The sequence below is a fragment of the Podarcis gaigeae genome (genome assembly GCF_964106915.1).
Source record: "Podarcis gaigeae genome assembly, chromosome: 13".
NCBI classification, from domain to species: domain Eukaryota; kingdom Metazoa; phylum Chordata; class Lepidosauria; order Squamata; family Lacertidae; genus Podarcis; species Podarcis gaigeae.
In genome coordinates, this window is record NC_139689.1 from 40,446,248 (window position 1) to 40,469,997 (window position 23,750).

The window sequence follows — 23,750 nt, forward strand, 5'->3', positions numbered from 1 at the left end:
GTGTTTCCATGCCTCTATGTTCCCACTAGACTATGGGATGTCAGCAGCAGAATCCTACATCAGCTATACCTTCAAGAACAAGTACAGTGGTACCTCGGGTTAAGTACTTAGTTTGTTCTGGAGGTCCGTTCTTAACCTGAAACTGTTCTTAACCTGAAGCACCACTTTAGTTAATGGGGCCTCCCACTGCCACCGCACCGCCGTCATGCGATTTCTGTTCTTCACCTGAGGTATTATTTCTGGGTTAGCGGAATCTGTAACCTGAAGTGTATGTAACCCGAGGTACCACTGTACAGTCCTTTTAGCAAAGGAAGTTCTTTGGGTGACGTTTGTTTGTCCTGGAGGATTCATCATCAGCCTCTTTAAATTTTTTTTTACTTGGTTTCTTCTAAGGATTTGTCTTCCCCCACACTGTCACAGTGCTGGAGAAAACATCTGCCCTGGTTTTTTTAAAAAAATGACCCCTGGCAATCATTACGCGGGGCTTGGATATTCCACTACTGGCTATAGCTTGGCTCTTGGTGTAACTAAGGGGTGAGAGCAAGCATCCTTCGTCCCCCTGGAAAGACATTTAACCCAACCTTACGCAGGAAGGTCTGGTCTGCTTACTTGCGAATTCAGTGATGCGGCTTGTTTTCCCCAAGGCAGACACGAAGTTGGAGAAGTTCACCATCCCATCTCCTGCAATGTCAAGTTTTAAGCATGAGATCATGAGGGTTTGTTCACAGGGATTGGCAGACAACTGTATGAACCTGCCTTCGTCACCCAACACCATTCTCTGTGTCCGGGTCCCAAAGAAGCACAGAGGTTGGTGAACAGAGACTGGACCTGCCGCCCCAGCCCCACAATCAAGCTAAGGGTGGTGGGAGAGAAAGCCATTCTCTCAAAGTCGTCCACAGGAGGTGGCCTCCCTTAGTAGTTCAAAGTAAATACATTATACTGCTGGCTGATGGTCTTTGAGGCATGCCAGACTAACAGAGCCACTGCAGCAGCACACACAGATTTTTAGATTAAAAAAAATAAATAAAAACCAGAAGGAAGAAAGGGAGGGAGTTGAGGTGCTCAGGCAAGTTTGGAACGGAAAGGAGCACCGCACACTTGCCACACCAGCCCAAAGCCTGCCTCAGGCGAAGCCCAAAGGACCCTAGAGAGACTCACTTGCCAAACCCGCCTTCTGCAGCACGTCCTGAAACTCTTTCTCATTCACACTCACTCCCATTTTGTAAAAGGTGGAGTGCAGTTCATTGCCTTTCATGTAATCTTCTGCAAGTGTGTTGAGGATATCGAAGGCATTCTGCAAGGCTGAAGAGAGACTCTAGTTAGGGGCAAACTACACGCTATACACAGAACCAGCGAGACGCGGGTGGCGCTGTGGTCGAAACCACTGAGTCTCTTGGGCTTGCCGATCGGAGGGTCGGTGGTTCAAATCTGTGTGATGGGGTGAGCTCCCGTTGCTCTGCCCCAGCTCCTGCCAACCTAGCAGTTCGAAAGCATGTCAAAGTGCAAGTAGATAAATAGATACCACTGTGGTGGGAAGGTAAACAGCGTTTCTGTGGACTCTGGCTTCCGTCATGGTATCCTGTTGCGCCAGAAGCGGTTTAGTCCTGCTGGCCACATGACCCAGAAAACTGTCTGTAGACAAATGCCGGCTCCCTCGGCCTGAAGAGGAGATGAGTGCGGCAGCCCCATAGTCGCCTTTGACTGGACTTAACCATCCAGGGGTCCTTTACCATTCACCTTTTTACCTTTACACACAGATCCAAATAAGAAAGCCCTGGCTCTGATTTTCTTTAAAGAACAAGCAGTTTCACAAGGGGGTGAATTTGAGCAGAGGAGGAGAGACAGAGGGAAGGGTATGCTTAACTCTGCCAACCATTGTACAGTATTCTAAATTATCCCTTCTCAGGCCTACTTCTCCTCACCAAGATTTCACATTCACCTAGATTCCCACCACCTCACATTTCTGTGTCTGCTTTTGGGTGGTGATGATCATGTAGACAGAGACAGTCTTTGTTGTTGTTGTGCCCTTTATTAAAAGATCCCAGGGCGGTATACAACATTAAGAAGATATTTTACGGAGCATGATAATACAAACATACTACAAAGCATAATAATATACAGTGGTACCTCAGGTTAAGAACTTAATTCGTTCTGGAGGTCCGTTCTTAACCTGAAACCGTTCTTAACCTGAGGTACTACTTTAGCTAATGGGGCCTCCTGCTGCCGCCGTGCCGCTGGAGCACGATTTCTGTTCTCATCCTGAGGTAAAGTTCTTAACCCGAGGTACTATTTCTGGGTTAGTGGAGTCTGTAACCTGAAGCGTCTATAACTCATTATATGAAAATGATGTATCGCTGGTACCTAACTCCTACTAAACTAGCAAAAATGTATAGAACTGCTAAAAATACATGTTGGAAGTGTAAAGAGAAGGAAGGCACATTACACCAGATGTGGTGGACATGCAAAAAAAAAAAAAAAGTATATTGGAAAATAATTTATAACGGGTTGAAAAAAATGTTTAAAATAACTTTTGTAAAAAAACAAAACAAAAACAAAACCTACAGCTTTCTTACTAGTAATTTTAGGTCCAGAAATTCCTAAGGATCAGAACAGATTATTTATGTATGCTACAACAGCTGCACGGATGCTGCTTGCCCAAAGATGGGAGGAGGACAATCTACCTACAAAAGAAGAATGGCTGATAAAGACGATGGACTATGCCGTATTGGCGGAAATGACTGGGAAAATCAGAGATCAAGAGGACAATAAATTTAATAAAGAAAAGAATGAGGAAGTTTTAAAAGTTACTTGAAAGAAGACTGTAAACAATTGAGAACATTGGCAGGATTTTAAAAACGCTTGTAATGAAGCGAGAACTATGATATTTAAGAAAATATGGATGCAGTTTGAAAAGAATATCTGGGGAAACCCTGGAGGGAAGTTCAGGGATTCTGAGAATCCTCTTAGTAAAATGATTATGATTTATGTACGATGACAAATTTTAAAAGTGATAATGAATTTACAAAATTATATATACAAGGGCCCTCTAAAGTAATGGGGCAACTCCCCACCCGCTATGTGAGGTAAGCAGAGTTTTACATAACAAGAGGCCCATTCTGCTGTCATCCCTAGTGAATGCTGGCCAATGGAATGCAAGGTTGTGTTCTGCCCACCACCCAACGCCATTAGAAACTTGTGGACACATTTCCCAAGGCAATAGATGACAGCAAAGGGCCGCGAGAAAAGAAGTTGCTGTGGTTCCATTTCAACCCCTTCAGCAGCAGAGAAGTGCTAGGTAACACCAACAAAAACTACAATCTTTGCAGAAATGCCCGCTTCAAGTAAGAATCAGTTCCAGCTCTTTTTCTTTGGGATTTCAAAAGATGACCACTACCCTTTGGACCCATGCCTTCCAAAGCCTGCTCTCTCTCTCTCTCTCTGCTTAGGTGGTGAGAGTGTTTCTCCATCCCCACCCAGGCACCGAAGGCTCAGACGCAGGTATAGGCAAACTCGGCCTTCCAGATGTTTTGGGACTACAACTCCCATCATCCCTAGCTATAGCAGGACCAGTGGTCAGGGATGATGGGAGTTGTAGTCCCGAAACACCTGGAGGGCCGAGTTTGCCTATGCCTGGCTCAGAGTATGGCTGCCAAAGAGGCTTAGAGGACCACACGCAGCTTGTGGGTTTGCCCCCTGCTACTTTAGGGTCTCTAAAATGGCCATTTGGGGTGGCTGAGATGCAGGGGAGAGATTGGGCACCAGCCCCCATAGGTGGGGACGCAATTGTCAGCGAGAGCAAAGGGAAGCAGGCTGCAATTCACTCCAGATCTTTGGGATACGGCAGGCAAATTTCTAAAATAATAAAAACTTTTCAGTGCCACTGTAGATTTTTCTAAGCCCACGTATTCAACCAGAAAGCAAAAGGCTATATATTAGAAGGCAGTTCCCCTCTCTGTCTTTTCCTCTGTATTTTAAGTTAATTGGGTTAGACCCACTGAAAACAATGGACCTAAGTTCGCCATTATTCATTAATTTCAATAGGTCTGTTCTGATTACAACTTAAGTGAATACAACTCACCATGTTTTTAATTGTGTGCCATTTTTTTCTCCCCCCCCCCAACCCTTTTATATACTCCATTTATATTTTTATATGGCTTTATCATGATGTTACTTATTTGTAACGTATTGAATTTTGTTGTTAGGTTCCTTGGGCATTACTATTATTTTAATGGAAAGGCAGGGTACACAGGTAACAGACAAAAACAATACCCTTTGGGCACGTCATGAGGAGCATCCATGTAGAACTTGGATCAAATATAGACTGGGATTCCAAATTATGTTTGCCAGTGCTAATCAAGATCCGTCCATGCTGATTTTCACCAATCTATCCAAGGGTTCCACGAGGGCCAAAGCAGGACATGAGGCAGGAAACCAGGCAAGGTCAGGCACAGGGTCTCAGGCAGGTTCTAGCAAACAGCAATGTTGCTCCCGCAACCTGGGGCGGGGCCCGACAGCCTTTTATCTTTGTTGGGGTAACGGCTGGTCCTGATCCCCCGGTGACTTACCTCCCTGTCTCGCCCGAAGGCGAGCACTCCTTCTGTGAGTACTCAGGTCTCTCCTTCTCTCAGACCTTAGTCTCTGCAGCTCAGGAGATGTCGGTGAGTTACTGGACCCAGAGGCCGCCTCAGCCTCTCCTGACCCAACTGGTAGTGGAGCAGCTGTAAGTGACTGCCCAGCTGAAGGCAACGAGGTAATCCCTGCATCTGGAGCCAGGGCAGGCTCAGGCCCCTGACTCGGCCCAGCTGGTGCTTGTTGCAGGGGAACCTGTGCAGACTGGGGCTCTTCAGAATCAGGCCCCAGACTAGGTTCAGATGCCGCCTGAGGCAAAGGATCTGGTGCGGACTGAGACTCCTCTGGTTCCGAGGCCGAGCCCGAGTCTCAGGCCCTCACAAGGTTTTTCTTATGTTCTTGTAGCACTTGGCTTTGTTTTGCATGAAAAGGCGATTGTTCGTGAGGAGTGGTGTTTTGCACCCTTTGAAAAAGCAACTTCGACACAGAACTGAAACCTGAACTCTGCACCAACTGAGGGTAGCATTCACTTCATGCTATGTGGGCCAAGTTGGGATGATCCAATGGATACTTGCAATTGTTCTTAGGTGCAAAGCCAGGAGGTTTCAAGGGTGCACTTCAAACAAAGCTGAACGATAACTGAAGACCGGCCTGTATTTACAAACATAGGGATCATGCAAATACACTCATTAGGAAGTCAAAACTGGTTGAGGCTCTCTGGTGAGGGCACTTTCAGAGGCCAATGTGTGTTTGACCTGTGTGATGTGTGAAAAGGCGCTAGTGCTTCCTGCAGCAAACATGCAAAGTGTGGGACTCCCTTCCATGTGCACGTACACCATTAAACGCATCTCTGAGAGCCCTGTTTTGTCCAGGGTCCAAAAGAGATTCACAGACACAGAAATGCTTTAGATGTCTCTACTTTGTGCATTCACTTTGAGAAATACCAGTACAACTCTTCTTCTTATTTGGCAATCACTCGTAGCCAAGTAAGACTGCCTTCCATAAACACGGTTTTCAAAAGTGAGTCCGTAAGTGACTGTGGAGGCCAATTCTGGATCCACATGTCCTTCCGCAGTGGGGACGTAGGTTTCTGGACAAGACTTGATATTGGTGAGGGTTTGCCAAGCGTGCCTTCCTCTTAGCACATTTCTCCCTTTCGTTCTGAGTTTGAGTGTCTTCAAAGCCCTTGACACCTTTGGTAAAGGCTGTTCTCCAGTTGCAGCGCTCGCAGGCCCAGATGTCGGTGTTTATACTACATTTTTAAAGATTTGCCTTGAGAGAGTCTTTGAACCTCTTTTGTTGACCACCAGCATTACGCTTTCCATTTTTAAGTTTGGACTAGAGTAGTTGCTTTGGAAGATAATAATCAGGCATCTGAACAACATGACCAGTCCAACGAAGTAGATGTTGAAGAATCATCGCTTTGACACTGGTGATCTTTGCTTCTTCCAGTACTCTGGCATTAGTTCACCTGTCTTCCCAGGTGATATCTAAAACTTTTCGAAGACACCGTTGATGGAATCTTTCAAGGAGTTGGAGGTGTCATTTTCAAGTGGTCTACGTTTCACAAGCACACAGTAAGGTTGGTAGTACAATAGCTTTGTAAATAAGCATTTTGGTTTCAGTGTGAATGTCCTGGTCCTCAAACACTCTGCACTTCAATCGGGAGAAAGCTGCACTCACAGAGTTCAGGCAATGCTGGATTCCAGTACAACACGACATAACTTTTTTTTGCTCTGCATTTCCTCATCTTTAACACAGCTTATTCCTCTGCCACACATAACATTACTGACTCTGGTTGGTAATGACATATTAAGTTGATCACTTGATAACAGAAGGGAAGGGGGAGAGGAAATGGCTGGCTTTTATTTCCTCAGTGGGTGGGGATTAAGAAAAGAAAGTTAAATGGGCCTCAAATTGATGGGAATGTCTGGATAGCTCCATTGGTTAGAGCGTGGTTCTGATACCACCAAGGTTGCACGTTTGATTTCCTGTATGGGACAGCAGCATATTCCTACATTGCAGGGGGTTGGACTAGATGATCCTCAAGGTCCCTTCCAGCTCTACAATTCTATCTTCAGTTATTGGCATGTAATACAAGCAAAACTGCACCCCCCCCCCATTTATGCAGGGGTTACGTTCCCATGCACCACACGCATATGAAATCACACATATTTGAAACACCATTGTAAAAGCTTACAAACACCCTGTTATGCCCCTGCCCCATTCTGCCCCCTTTTTTGCGACATTTTTATGATGTTTTCAGGTCACTTCTGGGTTCGGCATGTTGCATGTATGCACGGTCATGCACATATTGAACATGTGTAAATGGTGGTGGCCTGCACCTAACAGATTTTGAGATTTTGGGCTAGTGTGAGGAGGCAGAGGGACAGTCTGATTGTTTTGAAGTCAACAAAGAAGGAGAAAGAGAAGGGCAAAGGGAGAGAGGGAACTCTGATTGGCTGTAAGTGATGCAGTCTGAGATGCACTGCCTGTGGAATCCGACGCAAGCTTGGCTGATTTTCTGCCTGCTTTAGGAGTGTTTATTTGCTTCTACTATACTTTACTTATATATTTGAAAATAAAGCAAAACTACAAAGACATTGGTCTCCAGTGGTCTCTTGTCCGAAGGAAAGTTAAACCTGGGAGGTCTAGCCCCTAGAATTTGCTCAGTGTTCTGGGAAGTAAAGGTAAAGGACCCCTGGACAGTTAAGTCCAGTCAAAGGGGTTGTCCCATCATCTTGCTTTCAGGCTGAGGGAGCCATCATTTGCCCACAGACAGCTTTCTGGGTCATGTGGCCAGAATGACTAAACCGCTTCTGGCGCAACGGGACACAGTAATGGAAATCAAAGCGCACGAAAATGCAGTTTGCCTTCCTGCCACAACGGTACCCATTTATCTACTTGCACTGGTGTGCTTTCGAACTGCTAGGTTGGCAGGAGCTGGGACAGAGCAATCGGAGCTCACCCTGTCATAGGGATTCAAACCGCCGACCTTCCGATCGGCAAGCCCAAGAGGCTCAGTGATTTAGACCACAGCGCCACCTGCATCACCACCACAACAGCATCATGCAACAGCACCACAACACCATCATGGGTTTGTTGTTGTTGTTTTGCATTATGATATTAAAGAGTGTGGTTCCAGATATCTGGGGGCAGGTTTGGTAGGATTAATGCTTCTCGGGTTTGCAAATTGTTGCTGCCACCACCGTGGCTGTTTGCAGCAACTACATCAGAGCTTTCTAAACTTTTCACGCTGGCGACACATTTTTTAGACGTGCATCATTTCATGGCACAATAATTCAGTTCTACTAGCAAACCGTAAAGAGCTGCCCGCTCTCTTTCCAGTTCCGGGAGGAGTACAGGGAGCATTTGTGAGACACACCTACACATTGCAACCTACACACTAACATGTTGCAACACACAGCTTGGAAAACTCTGATCTACATAATGTCAACGGCATCAAAATGCCATAACATATCCCTGTCCCTAATTTAATCTGGATTTACCCTTTCTGGGTAAAACTCAAGAGAGATATAAACCCCATATGCAATATCTCAATGGTCCACTTGCAAATTAATCCCCTGTCAGGAAGCACCCATGATGCTATAAGCACAATAATGCCATAGCATGAATATTTTTATTTTTTTAAACCATTCCAGTTACTGCCATTTCAGCAGTGATCAGAAATAGGGTTGTTTGGTTTTCCTATATTTATAAAACTTTATATTAATATTATTAGGTTTTTTATGAAAAAAGCACTTTGATAATAATTAAAAGATTAAGAAAGCAAAAATGGGCTTTAAAAATTGCACCGTCACCAAAGGTTATAATGAAAGTTTGCTGAGTTTCTGTTGGCTCCACAAACAGCAGCCATGTCACGCTGAGCGGTTGGAAAGAACGTAATGGGATGTGTACATACAGTGGCGGAGGAAGAGGAGTGTGGGGGGAAGCGCACTGCTCCCGGCAGCGCAATCCCGGTGGGGTGCCATCATGGCAGCCTCCCCGCCCGCGCTGGGCACCACACCCCTGTGGGCGGTGCGCCACACCCCCGGGATGTGCACCAACCCTGTCCCCGCCTGCTCGCCGCCCCCCCCCCCAGTGCCAGAGCATGAAGCTCCGCCACTGTGTACATAGAAATGTGTGCTGAGATGTGATTGGGTCTCTTTTACTGATGCATCACCCAAATGCTTTGGAAAGATGGATGGGTCGCACAGTCAGAGGAAAGAACAGAACCACAGTGGAAATACAGGATAACAATGGTTGGATGAAAGCTTCGTGCAGATGCCCTGTATAAAAGTGAGTGAATGAAGCATGGCAATAAATTTATAGTGTGGAAGCATCTGGCTTCCCTAGAAGCCATGCAGAATAGGGGCTTAGCAGCATTCAGGCTAAAAAAATGTGCAGTCCTTGACCCTGGCTCCCTATTGCAGTCATACCTTGGGTTACAGCCACTTCTGGTTGCGTTTTTTTTGGTTTACGCACCCGCCAAAACCCGGAATTACCAGAACAAGTTACTTCTGGCTTTCAGTGGTAGCACATGCACAGAAGTGCTAAATCGCACTTTGCGCCTGTGCAGTAGCGCCAAATCACAACCTACGCTTGCGCAGATGCGCCACTGCAGGTTGTGAACGTGGATCCTGCACAGATCACGTTCGCAACCCGAGTGTCCACTGTATTCATTAGAAGACAAATCCCATATTGTAAATGACAACCACCCCTCCAGTTCATTTGGTTCAAAATGTGCAAGTTCAAGCATGTATTGCATTGAATGGACAACATTTCAGAACCCACCTTGCTGGTCGGATACTGCTTCCGATGGTTTGCCTTCACTTTCGGAATCCGATGTCTGGAAGGTCTCTTCAAAGTCATACCTCCTTGGAAGATCCTTGTTGAAGGACAGCCTTTTCTTCTTCTTTTGCTTCTGGATTGCGTCATAGTTGATCACTGAGAAAGGAACGTCCTCTTCTTGGCTTGCGCTCAATGATATCTTTCTTGCCTTCTGGGCGGAAATCCTGGCATCTTCTTTCAAGGATAAGGTGGAGGATAGAGGAAACAGAGTGTCCTGACTTGTATAGCCAAAGCTTCGTCGGACTTTTGGCCACTCAATGGTCTTCTCTTCCACACGGATTTCAGGAATTGCAGTACTGGGTTTGGTCTGCTCAGCCTCAGCAGGTTTCTGGGATTTGGTTTTCCTTTTCCGTAGCTGGGAAAGAGCGGCGTCGTAATCAGGATTATAGAAGAGAGGCTGGTGAGCAGGCAGCAGTCTCCATTGGGTCTCTGAATCATCCGTATTACTAGAAAAGCCCCGGGAAGACCCCCAAGTAGAGCTTTCATCTACAAATGTAGCAGAGAGAAGCAAAGAGGACCCTATCAGATTCTGCAGCTTCAGCTGAAACAAGGCCTCTACAGAATAACCCTTATATACAGTGGTACCTCAGGTTAAGAACTTAATTTGTTCTGGAGGTCCGTTCTTAACCTCAAACTGTTCTTAACCTGAGGTACCACTTTAGCTAATGGGGCCCACCGCTACCGCTGCACGATTTCTGTTCTCATCCTGAGGTAAAGTTCTTAACCCGAGGTACTATTTCTGGGTTAGCGGAGTCTGTAACCTGAAGCGTCTGTAACCCGAGGTACCACTGTACTTCTGAAACAAAAACATTTTGCACAACAGCTTCTAAACTGTGTGCAGGCAGGGGTGCATCAATGTGCCGTGAGAGAGCTCTTAAGAGTTCAGCGAGAAGTAAATAAAATTAAAATGACCAGTCTCCTATGAACCGCACAGAGAAGGCTGCCTGCTGCAGCTCATCAAGATCTAGTGCTCTAGCGGGACTGGGCTAATAATGATAAGGATGATGATAATGATAATGACATCTTATTAATGTGCCCAAGCCACTCTGGACATCTTCCAACAAATATAAAAACATAATGAAACAGTAAACATTGAAACGCTTCCCTATACAGTGGTACCTACGCTTCAGGTTAAATACGCTTCAGGTTACAGACTCCGCTAACCCAGAAATATTACCTTGGGTTAAGAACTTTGCTTCAGGATGAGAACAGAAATCGTGCTCTGGCAGCACGGCAGCAGCAGGAGGCCCCATTAGCTAAAGTGGTGCTTCAGGTTAAGAACAGTTTCAGGTTAAGAACGGACCTCCAGAACGAATTAAGTACTTAACCCGAGGTATCACTGTACAGGGATTCCTTCAGATGTCTTCTAAAGGTTATATAGTTGCTCATCTCCTTGACATCTGACGGGATGGTGTTCCACAGGGTGGGTGCCACCGCTGAGAAGACCCTCTTGCCTGGTTTCCTGTAGCTTCACTTCCCGCAGTGAAGGAACAACCAGAAGGCCCTTGGATCTGGACCTCAGTGTCCATGCTGAACGGTGGGGATGGAGACGCTCCTTCAAGTATACAGAGCCAAGGCCATTTACTCTCCATGCAGACACAGGAGAATGATCTTCTGTTAACAGAACCTACCCACTGCATTTTTCCAGAAGTCACTGCTCTAGGGTTACCTCCTTTTAGGACATAAAAGTCCAGATCAGTGACTCGTACAGAAAACAAAGGAAGGTATGCCTCTCTATGTCAGTTTACATTTCTTAGTGCAGAAAGTATTGCTCTGATGTGTAGAGATCTTTCCTATTCTAATTAATTCAAGAGGGTTCTGGAAGCTTCTCTGCATGAAAGAAACAAGCAGAAGGTTCATTATATTTGGGTTATTCCTTCAGAGAAGCCGAGTACGGCTGGTTTAAACTGGTTCTCTTAGCTCTTTCAAGGTCATGCTGACTATAAAAGTAAGGCCAGAAGGAGCCAGGATTTCATTCTCTTTTTCTATCTCTTTTCCTTCTGATGTGATATTCTGTACAAAGTATTCGGGTTTAGACTAATACAGATGTTATTGTAAGTTTAAGTTAAGACTACTGCAACTGGATTTCTTACGGACAGTGCCAATCCGGAATGTATTGGATTTGTGACCATTCTGCTCATTTGCCTTCAGTAGCAGTAAAGCTCTGCTGGATGAAATATAATTGCCTCTGGTCAATTTTGGGGGAATCCTGCCCACATGTTTTAAGTTTTTACTCTGCTAACTATATGTTGAAGTTCTGCTCTGGCTCAATATTGAGTAGAATTTCATGACACTCTAAAAGTGGGTAAATCTTTTACACATACTAAGCCAAGTATGTTACTTTCTTTCCCCCTCAAGTCCTGTCTCTCCCCCCCCCCCCCCATCCTATTCTACTATGTCAGGTTAATAATTCCAACCAGTTGTACAATGTCGCTGTAAGGATGTAGAACCTTTGGCTCTCCAAATGTTGTTCGACTCCAATTCCCATCAGCCCCAGCCAGCAGGACCAATGTTCAAAAATGGCGGGAATTGCATTCCAGCAACGTATGTATGTCCACAGATTTTTCTACAAGAAGCAAATGTTTCTGAAGTACTTTGAACACCGTGAAAGTCCTATGAAAACACTTGTTTCAATCGCTATGCCTGTTCTGCTTCAAAGAGGAGCCTTGAGAAATTCCTTTAGACAGACCCCAGTCCAATTTATGGGCAACGATCACTTACCTAGTCCTTTATGGCAAACTCGTGGTCCTCTCACAAGTGACAGAAATTCTGAGATATTTATTTTCCCGTCCCCTGTAATAGAATGAAAGGAAATGGGTCCTGCAAAGGAAAGCCTCTCCCCATTTATTTATTTTTTAATGTATTTTTTTATTAAGGTTTTTAAACATAAATGCAGAGATAAAGAACAATATAACATATATCATAACATATTTTCTTAACTACTTAGGACTCCCTCACATCTCCCGCTCCCATTTACATCATTGTCAATTCTTACCCACAATTTATCATCTTGTTTGCAATCTTATGTCACATTCATTTAACTATAGTCTATTAATTCTCTAATAGGTTTATAATTTAACCTCAATTTACTTATCATCATAATTTCATCTAATTTAGTGGTGCACAATTATTTATGATCTAGCATCCTTTCTTAACACTCAACCAGATTGCAATGTTTTTTTAAATAACTCTTAAATTTCTTCCAGTCTTCTTCAACCCTCTCCTCTCCCAGGTCTCGGATTCTGCCAGTCATCTCGGCCAGTTCCATATAGTCCATTAGTTGCATCTGCCACTCTTCCAGAGTTGCTAGATCTTGAGTTTTCCAAAAGCCTCTCCCCATTTAAACCCACATGCTTAAGGGCTCCTGTTTTCAAGCCTGGTGCAATGTGGAGAAGGCCCCTCTCAGCCACAGTTCCACTTTTCCCAGTGAGGTCCACCAGTGTTGTCCTGTCCTGTTGATCTTCCAGACCAGCAGGCTGAGGAGAGTTCTTCAGCAGCTGGTGTTGATGCAACTGATTTGCAATTGGGAACTTGTTAACCTTTGGTTATCTGTATTTTGCAGGGTTGGGTGTCAGATTCCGGGACCATCTGCACTACATAGTAAAGGCAGTCCCATTGCACTTAAAGCAGCCACAGGTTCCCCTAAAGAATTCTGGGAAGTGTTGTTTGTAAAGGGTTCTGAGAGCAGGAAATAGGAGGCACCTATTTCCATCATAGGGGATGCAGGTGGCGCTATGGGTTAAACCACAGAGCCTAGGACTTGCCGATCAGAAGGTCGGCGGTTCGAATCCCTGCAATGGGGTGAGCTCCATTCTTCGGTCCCAGCTCCATGCTGGCCACATGACCTGGAAGCTGTACGCCGGCTCCCTCGGCCAATAAAATGAGATGAGCGCCGCAAGCCCAGAGTCAGTCACGACTGGACTTAATAGTCAGGGGTCTCTTTACCTTTATTTCCATCACACAGCTGTGAATTCTGGACTCAACTCTCTTCCCAGAAAACTTTGGGAATGGTAGCTCTGTTAAGGGAATAGGGGACACGGGTGGTGCTGTGGTCTAAACCACTGAGCCTAGGGCTTGCCGATCGGAAGGTCGGCGGTTCGAATCCCCGCGACAGGGTGAGCTCCCATTGTTTGGTCCCTGCTCCTGCCCACCTAGCAGTTCGAAAGCACGTCCAAGTGCAAGCAGATAAATAGATACCGCTCCGGCGGGAAGGTAAACGGCGTTTCCAAGCGCTGCTCTGGTTCTCCAGAAGTGGCTTAGTCATGCTGGCCACATGTCAGCGGAACAAACACCGGCTCCCTCAGCCAGTAAAGCAAGATGAGCGCCGCAACCCCAGAGTCGTCCGCGACTGGACTTAATGGTCAGGGGTCCCTTTATCTTTACCAACTCTCAGCATACTTAAGAAACCATACATTTAATGTTGTGGCAGGCCAATAAGGGGAGGGGGGAGGAGAAACAAACTTCCCCAGGCAGTCAGTTTCAAAGTTTGAGTGCAATAACGGTAAAAAAGGTCTCTTCCTTATTCCAAGCAAATGTGGATTTGGAATCAACAAGAGGGCCTCTGTAGTTGATCTTAAGATGCAGGCAGGCTCCTATGGGAGGAGATACTAGACCTTCATATATTTTTATGTTAAACTGCAGGATTTTTCTGTTTTCTCTGAACCCTAAAAACTTTAGATTTTATTCAAGCCCCCCTTCCTCGCTCTCTTTCTTTTGCCCTCTCTGTCTCACTTTCCAGTTGCAGAAGAAAAATATTCCAGATGGAAATTTTGGCTCGGTGCTAAATACTACGGAGGGATGTAACTCTGTTACTTTCAAGAGGCGAGGCCAGGAAAGCCAGATGTTCCTCTCTGGACTGGGCATGAATCTGAGCTGGAAGAGAGTTTGAGGTCTTGTAAATTAACACTAATGAACTTCCAAAGTTCTTTTCTGACCCTGGATCAGGAGAACGTTTGCTGAGCTCAAGGACTACAGAGGCCGGGCTGAAATTTGCAGCCCACCAGCAAAACATTGAGTGCATTCACACAGCCCACCCTGTCCTACTGCTGCACACACTGAAATTGGCGGATACTTACAGGTAACTCGGACGGATCCCACTGCATGTTGTATAACCTTGGGGCTTAGAGTGACCCCCAGGCAAGCCAAAATGGTCTCTAAGTCATCAATGGCCACCATGTCTTTCCTAATGTTTTTGAAAATGAACAGAGCATTCTTGAGAGCTGTAGAAAGTGCAGGGGAAAAGAAGGAATAAAAAGTCTATTAGTGTGCACAAGCAGTTCGAAAGCACCTCCGGGTGCAAGTAGATAAATAGGGACCGCTTACCAGTGGGAAGGTAAACGGCGTTTCCGTGTGCGGCTCTGGCTCGCCAGATGCAGCTTTGTCACGCTGGCCACGTGACCCGGAAGTGTCTCCGGACAGCGCTGGCCCCTGGCCTCTTGAGTGAGATGGGCGCACAACCCCAGAGTCTGTCAAGACTGGCCCGTACGGGCAGGGGTACCTTTACCTTTACCTTTAGTGTGCACAAGAGAACCATTTAATTCCAATATATTCCAGTGGGGGGATTATTCGGGCAAGCAGAATAATCCACCCCCAACTATATTTGCCCTAGTTCTCCCTGCCAAGGAGTAGTTTGGGAAATTTCACGCTTGGGCCCTATCTGCCATATTTTACCATACCAATGAAGTTAAGGACACTGACTGGCCGAGCTGATGTGATGTTCACACTCATAACCGTGAACTTGTGTCTGTAAAGAACAGGGCAAAAGGCAGGTGTGGCTAAGCCTGGTGCTACAATTCCCAGAATCCTTAATAGTGCAGAAGTCACCAGAATTCTTTGAGGAAAAGGATGAGCTTAAAGGTAGAGTGTTTACTCAGCCTAGGTCAGAAAATGAGAAACACATCCATGTTTTGCTCCATTTCTGTGGAATGTATCATCACTGAAGCAGTCAAATACAACATTTCCTGTTTCCTAGAGTGGACACCAGCATCTTAAAAAGCAGAGACATCACCTTGCCAACAAAGGTCCGTATAGTTAAAGCCATGGTTTTCCCAGTAGTGATGTATGGAAGTGAGAGCTGGACCATAAAGAAGGCTAATCGTCGAAGAATTGATGCTTTTGAATTATGGTGCTGGAGGAGACTCTGGAGAGTCCCATGGACTGCAAGAAGATCAAACGCATCCATTCTTAAGGAAATTAGCCCTGAGTGCTCACTGGAAGGACAGATCGTGAAGCTGAGGCTCCAATACTTTGGCCACCTCATGAGAAGAGAAGACTCCCTGGAAAAGACCCTGGTGTTGGGAAAGATGGAGGGCACAAGGAGAAGGGGACGGCAGAGGACGAGATGGTTGGACAGTGTTCTCGAAGCTACAAACATGAGTTTGACCGAACTGTGGGAGGCAGTGGAAGACAGGAGTGCCTGGTGTGCTCTGGTCCATGGGGTCACGAAGAGTCGGACATGACTAAACGACTAAACAACAGAGTGGACACACAGGGGAATGTTGCCCCAGACAGGAAGGACTTCCTGTCATACCTGTTCTGAAGCACCCTCCCCCTGTCTGTGACCAGGTAGATGGGCGTGACCCTAGCAGACCCTATAAAAGGGCTGGCCATGCAGCCATCTTCCTCTTTTGCCATCTTCTTTTCTTCTGGCTTTTAGCCAGCAGCACACGGCTCATCCTTACAGAGGATGGAAGCCACGAGGTAGAAAGTCTGAGGCCTAGCTCAGACTTCTTTTCTCTGCAAATGTAACTGAAACCACAAGATAAAGCCTGCCTTCAGAATACTGCTGTGAACTGTGAACTTTACTCTTACTTTTAAACAAGACTGCCGTGTTGTTATTGTTTTAAATAAAAGGGGAAATTTACCAGGAACAATCCAGGCTGGACAAGCCAGACTGGATTGCTTAACTTAAATGATTCTAATGAATCTGTCAACTTGCTTGCCACAATGTGCAAAGGAATGTGCTCTGCTGCTTGCTCACCAGTGTGAGTGAGGTGGGATAATATTTAATAATAATGATAACAATTAAATTTTATTTATATCCCGCCCTCCCCAGCTGAAGCCAGGCTCAAAGCGGCTAACAGTAAAAGTAACACAGTTTACATAAAATCACAATCAATTAATTGAAATACATCCTAAAATCAATTCATTCTAAAATCAATTCAGAATCAAATTAATGGCAACCATTGGGCTAGAGTTCTGTGAGGATTACCAAAGGAGGGGGTCAGACTGTGCCTTGGCCAAAGGCTGGTGGAACAGCTCTGTCTTGCATGCCCTGCAGAAAGATGTCAAATCCCACAGGGCCCTAGTTAATCAATATATCCTCTCCTACTTTCCTCAATCTTCCCACAATTTCCCCTCCACGTACCCTCTCTTTCTGTGAAGGATGGGGTGGTCTTCAAAACGTCCAGGAAGTCAGCAAAATCCAGATTCCCATGCACTATTTTGAGAAGAAGAGGCAGGATAAATTGGTAAGAGATGTGGAGTACGCAGTACAAAATGTGCTCCGCAACTGAACCTCAGTCATGTGCCTCCAGATGTTGCCATTAGCTTCTAAAATCACATGAATTTTTTTGATCCATTTCTCACAAAGTCATCAATGAATTTTTAAATATCATATTGTAGACTCAGGGATTATTTTCCCCCCCCCCCATAGGGAAGTTTCAGGTGTCAGTGCACAGATATTTGTGCTGATGGTCAGAAGTGAGTGGAACAGGTTGAAGAAAAATGCTTTGGATGCTACAAAATATATTTTGATAGTTGTGCAATTATTATTTAGTATTTCTAATAAAGCTAAAATGTGAAGCTGAAAAATTTGGATTAAAAAATCAATTTTTAGTTTGTTTGTGCAAAGGTGTAAATTGTGTTTGGTTTAGCTGTTTTCAAATTGTTGTGCACATTCTCGGAGCAGTAAAAGGTTTCAAGGGTGCAGTGCATACACAGATTTTGTTTCCTTTGGAAAGTCAATGGAGGCTTAGAAGAGTGTAGTAGTAGTAGCAGTAGTAATTTATTTATACCCCACCCATCTGGCTAGGTTTCCCCAGCCTCTCTGAGAGGCTCCCAACAGAATATTAAAAATACGATAAAACATCAAACATTAAAAACTTCCTAAACAGGGCTGCCTTCAGATGTCTTCTAAAAGTCAGGTAACTGTTTATTTCCTTGACATCTGAAGGGAGGGTGTTCCACAGAGTGGGTGCCACTACAGAGAAGGGCCTCTGCTTGGTTCCCTGTAACCTCACTTCTCACAGTGAGGGAACCACCAGAAGGCCCTCGGAGCTGGACCTCAGTGTCCGGGTTGAACGATGGGGGTGGACATCCTCCTTCAGGTATACTGGGCTGAGGATGTTTAGATTTTGTATTCACTTACAAATAGACAGGTTGATCAGAAGTGGAGGAACAGTACTGAATGCTCTGTCAGATGTCTCAAAGTTCACTGCTCTTACAGGGCAGTCAACTAGCATCTGTAAGATGCTTCCAGAACCATCCCAGCTCTCTGTTTGTCTCTGCCCAGTCTACACACACCACTTAATGACATTATTCCCAGCCAAAGGAAGAGGAAAGGGGAGGGGAAGACAGACACATGCCCATCTTCAAAATGGCTCCTATACTTCCCTGCCAGAACAGCCTTTGGCAATTTCTTTATCCAATAGGCAAGGTATTGAGAAGCATGCCTAACAATGGAGTGGTTCTGGGCCACTTTGCCAAGGCAACTAACAAATTCTGACCAGCCACACTTCAGGCAACTTAAAGGTAAAGGGATCCCTGACCATTAGGTCCAGTCGCGGACGACTCTGGGGTTGCGGCACTCATCTCGCTTTACTGGCCGAGGGAGCCGGCGTACAGCTTCCAGGTAATGTGGCCAGCATGACTAAGCCGCTTCTGGCGAACCAGAGCAGCGCACAGAAACGTAGTTTACCTTCCCGCTGGAGCGGTACGACGACACAGAAATTCTTCAAACAGCTCTTGTTTATTCACAGGCCAGAACAGAACTGAACTGAAGGGTTCAGTCAGCCTGCTTATATAGAGTTCCAGTACAACGTAACTGTCAGGGGTTCAGAAGGAGAGACACAGGAGGGGGAGCAAATGGAGAGTGAGGAGGAGGAGTACGAGGGGGGCGCAGGCAGTGACAGTGGCCAGAGTTATTCCACAAGCCTCTCTAGCGAATCGGAGGACTCACAGAAGGGAGCGCCGGTGGCCAGAGCGAGGGGGGTTCCAGGGGGGAAGCCCCAGGAGGAAGGGGCCAGCGGGGAGTCCCTGAGCAGCAGTTGGAAATCAGGACCAGCTTCTCCACCAGAGCGCAGTGGGGAGGGGGAGTCCCAGGAGTCGGGACCAGTGTCCTCACCACCAGAGGGAGGAGAGGAGTCAGGTTTGGCAACGCCCACATCAGGAAGCGGGGAAACGGTCAGAAGGAAAGTCACCGGCTGGGCGCGCGCGCCAAGTTCAAATGTACAGGAGCGCGGCACAGCGGGGAGCCCGGGAAAGGAGCCAGGTCCTAAAGCCCGCCGGAGGGAGGGGCAAGACTCAGGAGGCTCAGCGTCAGAGGAGTCCAGGAAGGAGGAAACCCCAGAGGGCAGAAGGACCCAGCGAAGGAAAGAACAGTGTAGGAGGTGGAGCCGGGCTAGAATCTTAAACTGGTGTGGGTGGAGCAGTGAGTCAGAGGGGACTTAGCCGGTCTAGCGTCAAGACGTGGGTCTGTGCGCCCAGAGCTTTGAAATGGAAACTAAACTTCAATAAAGACTTTTGTACATTATATCCACCGGGCGTTGGTCCTCTGTGAGCTGGGATCTAGAGGCAGACCTGACAGTAAGTCCCCTCTCCACTTTCCACCAATTTTATCACCTCATGACGTGCGGGAAAGCATTGAGGGGTGAAGATTGGTACTTCGCGAGCTCACGAATACCTGAAAAATGACTACCGAAGAGAAGGTAGCAAGTTTGCAAAACGCCGTAACGCAGCTGAACGCAGAGATTTTGGCGTCCAGAAAGAAGGAACAGGAAGCAGCTGCTGCCTGCCAGGATCTGCGAACCAGGTTAGAAGTGCTGACTGCACAAGGGCTACCGGCCGCCAGACCAGAGGGGATTGGGCTGGGGAACAGAGGAGGGAGCCTTGTGTCGCATTTCGATGGGAACCTGCAGCAGTATCCTAACTTCAGACCAGATGTAGTATATGCACTGCAACTGCTGGAGAAAGACTTTAGAAGAGAGGAAGAGAAAGTGGGATTTATAGTATCGCATTTGCGGGGAGAGGTGAAAACGTGGCTGCGCAATCTCTGGAGAGATAAGGATCCAGCCCTCCAAAATGCGGGTGCCTTCCTTAAAGTGATGGATGCGTGTTTTTTGTCTGAGATTGATGTGGATATCGCTAGGAAGGAGATTCACGGACTAAGACAAGGCAGAGCCACTGTAAGGCAATATCATTCACGCTTTTTTGCATTGGTGAATGTAATGGGCTGGGAGAGAGAATCGTCTGCTGTCAGAGACCTGTTCTGGGAGGGGCTGAACGGAGCTGTGAAAGACGAAATTGCAAGGGGAGAGAGACCCCAAACCACCAAAGACGTTGTGGAGAGGGCACTCACGATTGGGGTTAGGCTGGAAGGACGCCCTTGGGACAAGGAGGAAGGGCATTGGGGACGCACGCCAGCGAGAGGACCGCCCCCCTTTCCCAAGGAAGCGGCGCGCGCTCGATCCATGCCTCCGCTGGGAGGGGGAGAGGAGCCGATGGAGATAGGTGGTGCTAAGGCTCAGTCCACAGCCGGAGCCCTAACGCCGGGAGCAGTCAAAATGAAGCCTCCTAGAGGGACCAGGAAGTGCTACATCTGCGACAGTGCTCAGCACATGGCGAAAGAGTGTCCCCAGCGGTTTCACAAGCACACTGCAGCCGCAGCGACAGTAACAGAAGCAGTTCAGCAGAGTGAATCACAGCAGGAAAACTCCACTGTCTGGCTGGAAATGGAGTCACTGGGGGCCAGCCAGACAAGTCAGTGAAGCAATCCCCAGTAAGGTTACAGCCCACAGACCCCCTCCCACCCAAACCAGTAGTGCAGCTCACCGCATCCCTTCAACTTCCCAATGGGCTCACTGTGGAAATCCCCATTACCATTGACTCTGGGAGCAATGCAGATTTTATAGGCATGGAGTTCATCCAGCAACATGGCATAGCCCTTCTGCCAGCGACGGTACCTCTGAACGTCGTCACGGTGGACGGCAGGGAGCTACTGGGAGGGCAAGTGCTACAGCAGACGCCGCCAATGGTGATGCGCATTGGTAATCACCGCGAAGTCATCAGCTTCAACGTCACCCGCCTGTCAGACACGCCCATAGTGTTGGGAATGAGTTGGCTGGATAGGCACAGCCCGGCATTAGCTTGGTACCAGCGGCAACTGACCTTCGGCTCCTCCTACTGCGCAGAACACTGCATCCTGGCTGACTTGGAAGATGAGGGGCACGAGGATGGACCACAGCTGAACTTGGGCATGTTGCAAGCGGTACCTAATAAGTACAAAGAGTTTTTGGAGGTCTTCTGCGAGAAAGAAGTGGACAAGCTGCCTCCCCACAGACCCTACGACTGCAAGATTGACCTCCTGCCGGGGGCGACCCTCCCGACGGGGAAACTGTATTCCATGTCTGAGGATGAATTGCAGGAGCTCAGGGAGTTCATAGATCACAACTTGAAGCGGGGATTCATCCGAGAGTCCAAGGCGGTGGGGGGCAGCCCTGTATTCTTTGTAAAGAAGCGGGACACGCCCCAGAGGAGGCTGGTCGTGGACTTCCGCGTCTTAAATTCGAAAACCAAGCCCTCAGCCTTCCCTATGCCCAAGATCGATGACCTGCTGGCGACGGTGCGGAAGGGGCGCATTTTTACCAAGTTGGATCTGCGCGGAGCGTACAATCTCATTCGCGTGCGGGAAGGTGACGAGTGGAAAACGGCCATGTTTACGCCGCTGGGCACCTATGAATATAGAGTTATGCCTTTTGGATTACAAAATGGCTCCCACTGTTTTCAAGCATTCATGCATCATGTCTTGGCGGGTCTTCTCTACAAGAAGTGCGTCTGCTTCCTGGACGACATCCTCATCTTCTCGGAGTCACCGGAGGCTCACGAGAGAGATGTCAGGGAAGTCCTGCAGCGGCTGCGGGAGCACCGGCTTTACGCCAAGCTGGAGAAGTGCCAGTTCGACAAGACGGAGGTGGACTTCCTGGGCTACAAACTGTCCGACAAGGGACTCGCCATGGACAGTACCAAGGTACGTGCAGTGCTGGACTGGAAGAGCCCGCGCAATCGAAAGGAAGTCCAGAGGTTTGTCGGCTTTGCCAACTTTTATCGCAAGTTCATCAAAGGTTTCGCCATGCAGACAGTGGCCATCACTGACACCCTCAGTTCCAAGAAGAAGAAGTTCATCTGGACGGAGCAGGCAGAGCAGTCCTTTCAGAAGCTCAAGCACCTCTTCGCGTCCGAGGAACACCTGCTACACGTGAACCCCAGCAGGCCCATGAGAGTGGAGACGGACGCGTCAGACAGGGCCGTGGGGGCCGTCCTGTTGCAGCAAGACCACCAGGGGGACTGGAGGCCGTGCGCTTTCTACTCCAGGAAACTCAGCAAGTCGGAGCAGAACTACACCATCTGGGACAGGGAGTTACTGGCCATACATGCAGCCTTCAAGGCGTGGCAGCATTTCCTCGTCGGGGCCAAACACACGGTGCAGGTCCGTACAGACCATAAGAACTTGGAGTACTGGCGCACGGCGAGGTTCCTGAACCAGAGACACATCCGCTGGGCGGAGTTCTTTGCAGATTTCGACTTCAGAATAGAATACATCCCTGGGAACAACAACATCATGGCGGACGCGCTGTCCAGGAAACCGCAGTATCTCGAAGAAGAGGCGGCGGCGGCGGCCAAGCATATTTTCGCACCAAAGGCGTGGGCATGCGCGTCAGCCACGGTGGACCTGGACGCGGTGCGTCGCGCGCTGCAGACGGACTCCTTCGCGCGAGCCAAGATGGAGGAGGTGCGTAGCGGCACGGCGAGGGACGACGACTTCCAAATACGCGACGGACTGCTCATCCGCAAAGGAGCCCTCTACGTGCCGGGAGACAACCTCCGCGCGAGGGTCCTGCAACAGCTGCACGACGCGCCCAGCGCGGGACACTTCGGCAAGGAGAAGACGGTGGACCTAGTAGCCAGAGACTTTTGGTGGCCCAAGATGAGGGGGGATGTCGCGGAATACGTCAAGAGGTGCGACACCTGCCAAAGGGCCAAACCAGTACACCAGCCGCCGGCGGGCCTGTTGGAACCGCTACAGACACCGTTCGAACCGTGGGAGAGGGTGGCCCTGGACTTTGTCACGGATCTGCCCAGCTCGAGAGGCAAGACGGCAGTACTCATGGTAGTAGACTTGTTCACCAAGATGGCCCACTTCATTCCTTGCGCGAAGGTGGCCACAGCCGAGCAGACCGCCAAGCTGTTTATAGACCACGTGTTCAAGGTGCACGGCCTACCACGGTCCATCCTGTCCGACAGGGGGCGCCAGTTCATATCCAACTTCTGGCAAAAGCTGATGGGTTTCCTGAACGTCAAGGTCAGCCTGGCGTCGGCGCGACACCCGCAGACTAACGGACAGGCGGAGAGAGTCAACGCCATCATGCAGCAGTACCTGAGATGCTACGCGAACCAGCAGCCCTCGACCTGGGTGGACTATCTACCGTTGGCCGAGTTTGCCTACAACAACACGAAGCACGGGTCCACGGGGGTGACACCGTTTTTCGCCAACAATGGGCGGCATCCCAGAACCTTCCCTGGTTTGGAGAAAGTGAGGGAGGGGGAGCCGCAGGGAGCAGAGGCCGTGGCAACGGAGTTGCAGGAGATCCACGAGCAGCTCAGGAGGCAGTTAGAGATGGCGAAACAGGCTTACAAAGTGCAGGCAGACCGACACAGGAGGGTTGGGGAAGACATCCGGGTAGGAGACTGGGTCTGGTTAGCAGTCCAGGCAGTTCCGGCCAGATCGTTGGCCAAGAAGAAGCTCGGGCACAAGCAGCTAGGGCCTTACCAAGTAGAGGCGCAGATCAACCCAGTGGCCTTCTGGTTAACACTGCCGGAGGGGTCCAGAATGCACCCGGTCTTTCATAGATCAGTGCTCACACCCTACAAAGAGCCCCACAGGTTTTAGGCACCAGGGACAGCACCAGACCCGCTCAGGGAAGCACCCAGAAAAGGAGGGTCGCCGAGAGCGGGGACGCTTAATGAAGCCATAGAGATTTTAGACTCAAGGTGGGGGGAGGACGGGATTGAATATCTTCTCGCCACAGAGGACACCCCGGCCAGCGCCAACAGGT

The 23,750-nt window shown here is 48.1% G+C and overlaps 1 protein-coding gene across 5 annotated transcripts in view; it reads right to left on the reverse strand.

Moving 5' to 3' along the window:
• Positions 1-23,750, reverse strand: part of LOC310829902 (uncharacterized protein) — a 122,868-nt gene that overhangs the window by 82,410 nt on the left and 16,708 nt on the right. For 3 of the 5 annotated variants that reach the window (XM_083708916.1, XM_083708915.1, XM_083708918.1), the window contains exons 9-14: positions 16,787-16,858; positions 14,496-14,639; positions 12,142-12,213; positions 9,364-9,906; positions 1,159-1,302; positions 610-681 (exon numbers count right to left, since the gene is read on the reverse strand). In XM_083708916.1, the coding sequence (XP_083565042.1) occupies positions 610-681; positions 1,159-1,302; positions 9,364-9,906; positions 12,142-12,213; positions 14,496-14,639; positions 16,787-16,858 (1,047 nt within the window). Of the gene's footprint in view, positions 1-609; positions 682-1,158; positions 1,303-9,363; positions 9,907-12,141; positions 12,214-14,495; positions 14,640-16,786; positions 16,859-17,788; positions 17,932-23,750 lie in introns of those variants that run through there. The other 2 variants (XM_083708917.1, XM_083708919.1) reach the window with 2 other exon arrangements.